The sequence below is a fragment of the Cryptomeria japonica genome, chromosome 8, assembly GCF_030272615.1.
Source record: "Cryptomeria japonica chromosome 8, Sugi_1.0, whole genome shotgun sequence".
In the NCBI taxonomy this organism is placed as follows: Eukaryota; Viridiplantae; Streptophyta; class Pinopsida; order Cupressales; family Cupressaceae; genus Cryptomeria; species Cryptomeria japonica.
The window spans coordinates 594868445-594875939 of NC_081412.1; the positions used below are offsets into that span (position 1 = coordinate 594868445).

The following is a 7495-nucleotide window of genomic DNA, read 5'->3' on the forward strand; positions in this document are numbered from 1 at the left end:
TTATCCGTGGAGAAGATGAATGATCTCGTCTTTGTTCACTACAACCTTCGCCTGAGAATGAGAAAGAATGCATTAGCTGACATCTCTCCTATCATTCTAGATGAGGTTGATCTTGATGCAAAGTGGGCCACTGAGACAGATCCTGTGGCTATCTTTAGTGATGATGACACTGATTGGATTGACCAGGTAGATATAGAGGCTGAGGCTATAGCCATGGCAGAAGAGGAGCGGAGAGCACGAGCGGAGACAAGAGATTCATAGGCAGATAGTGACATAGATGTTCTTGATGTCGGTGAGCATGGCATGGTATCATGGGGAGTGGCTATGGCTGCTGAATCATCCAGGACCTACCTTAGACGCCTTTGCAGGGGGTCGGGGCCAAAGGGTGCACGCTCCTTTGAGCCATAGGCTTGTAGTTGTATTTACCTTTGGTATTTGTATGGAACATTTGATGATGATCATATGATGACATGGATTTTTTATTCCACGAGTTTTGTAATATTGTATACATTTGACAATATTTATATATCTATGTTTGTTATTTCCTTCGGCTATAATTTGCGTTTACGCTTATGTGATTGATGTATACTTGTGTATGTAATCAAATGAGCCTAGTCTAATGATGTTATTGTGTCTTTAAGGTGTGTTCAACAAAGGGTGCATGAAACAAGTTTTAAATCTTTTAAAATCTCTAAATTTCTTGAGTTTTTCACTTTCTCGAGTCTAGTCGAGTCTGAAGCTGAGTCTCGAGTCCGAGTTTGAGTCGGCCTTGCTGAGTTAGAGCCGAGACGGAGTTTCGTTTCTTTGCTCCTAATACATGCAAAAGCAATGTAGAGTTGCACCATTACAAGATGTTGAGATTGTGGGGTTCATGAAGATGATTCAAAAGACATACGATACAACAAATATTGAAACATTTGTACTGAGTGGTCAAATTTTGTCTCTTAGAGGATTTATGAAGAGAACGAGCTACATAGGGAGACTAGCACAAAAGGATCAAGTTCAATGGTCGATCATGAATGAGCCTACTTTGATATCTACACTAGCCATTTGTCTACTATCTTAGGTTTCTAGTTCTCCTATTGCTAAAAGGAACTAGTCTACTTATGGCTTTATCCAATCTATTAAGAGTAGTAGGCTTACCTCTAAAAGAGGAGAAGCTTTTAGTTGTACATAGTGTCTTGATTCTCACTAGCCACAACACACTAATGTACAAAGATAATATCGTAGCCCAATGGGATGCGAAAACAAAGGGGCTAACACAAGTTGATGATGATGCAGCATAGACAGAGTTGGTTGGTATTGGTTGCAAAAGCTTGACCTCGAGGAGTATAATAATTGTGTACACATCAAATTTAGGTCACATGACAAAACCATTCAAATTTGAAATAGAACTTGGAGAAGCATGTATAAATTCAAGACAACAAATTAAAATCAGCAAGCACGTATAATTCAACATGTAACAAAGATCCACATCAAAGAGAGGACAAGCCTATATTAATCCAATAGAACTGTTGCATCAATATATCCAACTTTCTCCCTTCAATCTGACAACATCCTAGCAGCATAACAATACTCAACTTGCAAAAGGCCCATGAAACAACTATCTACTACATCCAATTCATAGAGAATTGTAGAGATGAAACCATGAGTGGATTCATTAAAACCAACTACAATGCAACCATCTTATGGACAAAATCCAACGCCTCCATGGGAAAAATCTTCAATGCACTATAAATAGCACCACTCATACAAGCATCTTCGACTACTCACAATCAGTCACCACTACCCTAAATATACCACTTCAAAGTAGGCTCCACTATGCATGAGGGACCCACCCAATAACAAATAGATGTTCCACTCTCTCCCCTAGCATCTAGGAATCAGAAAGTGCATTAATGACCTCGAATAACTCCACAACTATCACCTTCGTATATAACCTTCCCTCTTAATTCCACTAAAACCAATTTTCTAAGTTACATGGAGAATTAATAAAATAATATCTCTTAACCATCAACATGGGCATCCAAGTACCCATTCCCAAGACGTTGGAGATCCAACATTAGTACATAGGATTGTAAGATTAATATCACCTTAACCTAATAGAAGGATGATGGTCCTCCCACTCAAGTAATAAAGGTTAGAGAATCTATCTTGAGTTTCAATATAAATTTTTAGTATTCGTTTCAAAGAATCATGATCAGTAACCCTACTTGTAGCTTGAATACTAAAATGATGCCCTAACACTATTTTTTTAAGCCTTAAGAATTTGGCAAATGTGTATTGGTAGTAAGTGTGAAGTTATAAATATTGTTTGAGAGGTAAAAGGTTTGCGGAGGTATCTTAGAGACACTGCAAGTGAAGAATCAAGTTAGTCAAAGTTTGAGTAGTAAAAGATGTCTCCGAATACATTTGGAGGGGAACATGAATATCGAAAGAAGCAACTGAACTAGCTTTTAGAGATTAAGTCTTAAACTAACTTAGGCATCTCAGGTTTTTGTCACATACTAGAAATTTTAACATATTATATTTGTAATGTCCACATCAATTGCCATGAATTTGTTTGGAATATCTAAAATCATATACTATTCATCCATGCCTATTTAATTGCTTGAATTTGAATGAAAATTATAGATGTTATTGTATGGTCAAAACTTGCATCAAGATTTCCAATGAAATTTTGAAGTAAAGAAATTCACATATAAATTACATGTCTATCAAAACAACCTTACCATTTTGTTCCATTTCAAATTAACTGTAATGTGTAAATAGCTTATAGAATGAGTGCCAAGATCATCTCATATGGCAGATACTGTTTCATACCTCATCAACTGTAACAATACGGGAACGTTTCCTAGCATTTTCAGAATTCACACATTGATAATTAATTCCAGTACTATTTGCCAGGGACCTTCTAGAACATGTCAAGAAACCTGTTTAAGCCATCAGCAATTGAAACATTTCAAAAACTAAACATTATTTGTTTCTTTATTTCCTTACAGACATTGAGGGAATCCTATCAGAATTCAGTTCTTAGAACAAATAGAAATATTACTAAGAAACCAATGCCATAATACATGCATCCAGAAATAGCTAAGCATATTTTGAATGAAAAAATCACTTTTGATAGACTATGAACTATCTATCTTACCTTCGTTTTCAGGTAAATAATTGACTGCTCCAGCAGCTGCTGCAGAATGTGATATGGGAGGATTAGGATATACTGTAAGAGATAAGCTATTGCTAATAGAGGGAGGAGCGTCATGTTGAAGTGGCTGCAAAAAAATAAGAAAAAACGCTTATTATGAAAGGTTATGACATCAAGACATGCCCCAAAGTGAAGCAAGAATAATAAAGACACCTGAGGCAGGTATAAAAAATACAGTTTAGAAACACAACTTACAGCAGGCATAGCAATGGGAACCAAAAGTACTTCTTGTGGAATTTGAGTTCCAAGATTAGATCTTTGGTTTTTCCAATGTTGATGCTGCCAATTTTTGCTGAAAAAAAGTTAAATACATATTCATCAGCTAGTTGCAAGAAAAAGTATATATCAAACTCACAGTCCTTACTTAGCATTTATTACTTACAAAAATATTATTGAGTGCAAGGAGTGTATTCTCCAAATTGGTCGATGCAGTTTCAAAAATTATATATATTAACAGTAAAAATGCAGACTTCAAGCATGATCTATGCCTTATTAAAATGAATTTCTATTTATATTACTTAATCTTTAGAACAACTGAACAACATGTTAAGGATTTTATAAATAATATTATTTTATAATTGCAAGTTACTCATTCTTTAGTTAACCTCAGTTAATGTTGTCCTATAAAAAAATACAATTATCAGTGAACATATTGGATTTTGGAAGTTTCCAAGAAATCCAAAGGTGAAATGCTAATCGAAAAGCCAAAATGAATAAAAAAACTCCAAATCAAATTTGGATCTTAAGAAATTTTAAAAGCTATACATACAAGCATATAGCTGTAGAAGGGAAAATATTGTAACAGAACAGATTACTGGCTAAGTATGGAGAACAATGGGACCTTTGATTTATGAGGTATCTCAACCTATAAGGTTCAACATTTTGAATTTCAAGCTTATTGTTTAGCTGAGGGTTTTTTACTACAAGCTTTATTAACTCTTGAAACATAGTTTTCCGCGCAGATGTTGCACCCCCATATGTAGAAAGCTCCTTATTTTCCCTGGCATATGGCCAACTAATGTTTTAGAATCAATATAAAAAAGGAAAAAACGGAAACTAAGAGATAAAGTAAATACTGATAAATAAATATGAAATTGAGCACAACCTGATGTTCTCCAAAGTTATTAATTGGGTGAGCTCATCGTAAATGTCCTTATTGAAAGTTTCGAAGACTTTGAGATCCTTTACAAGAATTTCCACAGCTTTGGAAAAGTCTTTCCAGGAAAAGTGGAAAAATACTCAGAAAATATGACCTAAATACTACCAGATGAGTTAGTTAAGCATGTCCGAGATTTTTTTTTTCTTACTTTTAACTCATAAACATGAATATTTTCATATAACACTGAGAAGATTTGAAAAGTGCCAGAACAAATTGACACAATTTACAAAAATTTTGAACCATGAAAAAATTAAGAAACCAAGACTTTCTCAATTGCAAGAACAGAAGCATCGAATAGAATCCCCAAACCAACTATCCTAGAAATTGCAAACCCCAAACTCGACTTTTACAACACAAGAATGAAAGACTATCGATGGCCAATTATTGAAAATTCTGAAAAGCTCAATCCACAAACATTAAAAGGTTGAAAACACAAAATGACCTCGCATTCATGTAGGGCATATACTGAAGAACACAATTAACAAGTGCCACAAAGATCAAATTACAATTGAGAATAATACTTACCTGTCCAATGCTTCTAAATATTTATGTTTCCTGAGCTGAAAGAAAATTTTCCTAGAAAATTTATTGTCTTCAATTCTAGTAAAGCCCAAGAGATAGCTGTCAGCGTCATCCAAATTTCCTGCAAGAACTTGGTCGCCAAAATACTTCATGTTGAAGAAGCAACCGGACTCTTGTTCCAACCTAGGTAATGCAACACCAAAGAAAAATGAAAAGGAAAAATATCAAAACAAAAGAGATGGTATCATATTTGCTGGATTACAGGAAAAGAAAGACATAGATGCAGGAAATGAATTTCTCAGAATTAGAGAGAAAAAATACTTACATGTGGGCTGTGTCACCTAAGTTCTCCTCATATAAAAACTGCAAAACAAGAAGCTCCAATTCCCTGCTCTTGTCGGTACTCATTGTGACCCAACTGCAAAGATCTTGGACTAATGGCCTGATTCAGAGCCCTTCCTCTGTATCAATTAAACCTCTCACCCTCAGCAAGAGCCAATGCTCCCTGTAACATTCTGAACCCAAAAGTGTTTATGACCAAGAGCCAATATTTTGCCTAAAAGTAGTTAGCCCACGAATTACTTGATGTCTACCAAAATCAAATTCCATTAGCTAATGCCCTTTTCACCACAGGACTCAAGAGCCCAAAATTCTTTACATAAAACAATAAATAAGCGCATAAATGATTAGGAGGGTATCCACTTCCAAGGGAAGTGGAATAAATAGAAACAATGCAAGAGAACAATTATACAATTCTTCTGGCAAAAGAGGAAATTCGGTGCAATTTTTTACGAGAATTCTTTGTGACTTTAAAGAAGTCATCCATGCATGACGAAGGGGACACCAAATCTTTGTGACTTTAAAGCAACCAAAGCTTGAAAAACAAAATAAGTACTAGACAAATGAGGGAAAAAAAAGACCCGCCAAAGCTTTCTGACGACAATTCTTTGTGATTGTAAAGCAACCAAAGCTTGAAAAACAGAATGTTAACAAGAGAAATGAGGAAAAGCAAAGACCCACCAAAGCTCTCTGACGACAATTCTCTGTGATTTCAAAGCAACCAAAGCTTGAAAAACAGAATGTTGACAAAAGAAATGAGGGAAAGAAAAACCCAAGTCACCCAACCAAAGATAACCAATTTGTTTTATCTATTTTTCTCCAGATAGAAAAACAAGAATAGGAATGAAGAATAAGAAAACGGTTCAAGAATCTTCTCAATTGTTCAAAAAAATCATATAGTAGCTCACTCAAAACATACCTAAGATCTTTATCACAAACTCATCTACTCAATATATTGCAGCTGAATTGTATGCATAGAAGAGAAATATGGTAAACCATATAAACCTACCTTTGAAAACTCTTTCTATACGAGAGAAACGAAAAAAGATTGAAGAGGTTGAAATAGAATTTCTGCTCCTGTTTCTTCTCTGACTTAGAAAATAAAGTACATCTCATCCTTCGCTCTGCTGTCGGATTTGAAGGACAACTCACAAACCATGAAAAGAATGTTTATACAGTGTAAATCGATGGAATACGCCTAACGATTGACTGATAGGATGGATAGATGAGTTGATACTCAAAATCTATATTATATAAAGAGTACCCAATCCAAACCCAAATCCCCTTCCTCGAAAAACTGAATGTCCAGAGTACCATTGTTCTTTTGAATCTTTCTTATTATATATAACTCTAGAATTATTATATATAATTTTAAAAATTGCATCTGAATTAATTTGAGGGAATGGATATCTGAGTTCTTGGTTTTTAATTAATAAATTCAAATATCCAGAGTACCATGGTTCTTCTCAGTCTTTCTTAATATATAGAATTTTAAAATTATTATATACTTCTCAATCAATTTGAAAGAATAGATATCTCAGTTCTTGATTTTTAATTTAAAAAGTTCAGCTTGTAGCTCATACTAAATTTGTATATAATTTCACAAATTATGCAGTTCTTGACTCTTAATACAAGAAGTTGAGCCTATAACTCTTGAGAATAACTACACATCAAGAAATTTGTATTAAATCCTCTTAAATAAATATTTAAAATATATCGTAGTGGATTGTGGGCCCACATTCTTGTCATTTTCATTATTTCTGGATCAGATAAGCACGTGTACTTATCTTTGATAATAAAACGATTTTACACATTGAACGGGAAGACTTCTAACTGAAAAGAGCGTGCTAAGAAAAAAATGAGCGTGCTAACTGAAAAGGACAGACGCAGTTTTTTCTGATTCTCCGGCGGGGGACTCGCTTGCCGGCCGGGAAACTTTATCGGCAGTTGAATAATAAATTATTACATATTTAATTTAAAATTGCAGTATTATGTTGAATAAAAACAATTATGTTTTTTAAATGAATATCCATTACAAATATAAACTTTGATTAAAAAGAAAAATACTACTTGAAATCTTTTTCTTAAAATATAGCACCTCCATCATTATTAAAAAAAATCATAAAATTTATTGGAATTATATAGCTTCTTAAAAAAATCATAAAATTTATCTTTAATTTACAATTTATATAATACCATTTTTAAATTTAAATAAACTATCACATGAGATAACTCTTCAAAAATAGTTATTTTCTACAATAAAATTA

The 7495-nt window shown here is 33.8% G+C and overlaps 1 protein-coding gene across 1 annotated transcript; it reads right to left on the reverse strand.

Moving 5' to 3' along the window:
- Window positions 1–2817: 2817 nt before the first annotated feature.
- On the reverse strand, window positions 2818–6644 carry LOC131037931 (protein TOPLESS-RELATED PROTEIN 2). Its single transcript, XM_059210552.1, has 8 exons — window positions 6238–6644; window positions 5215–5404; window positions 4892–5072; window positions 4314–4426; window positions 4050–4208; window positions 3404–3500; window positions 3152–3275; window positions 2818–2933 (listed from the first exon to the last, which is right to left on the reverse strand). The coding sequence occupies exons 2-8, from the start codon at window positions 5295–5297 to the stop codon at window positions 2818–2820; spliced, it is 873 nt and encodes a 290-aa protein (XP_059066535.1). The 5' UTR covers window positions 5298–5404; window positions 6238–6644.
- Between the last annotated feature and the right edge of the window lie 851 nt (window positions 6645–7495).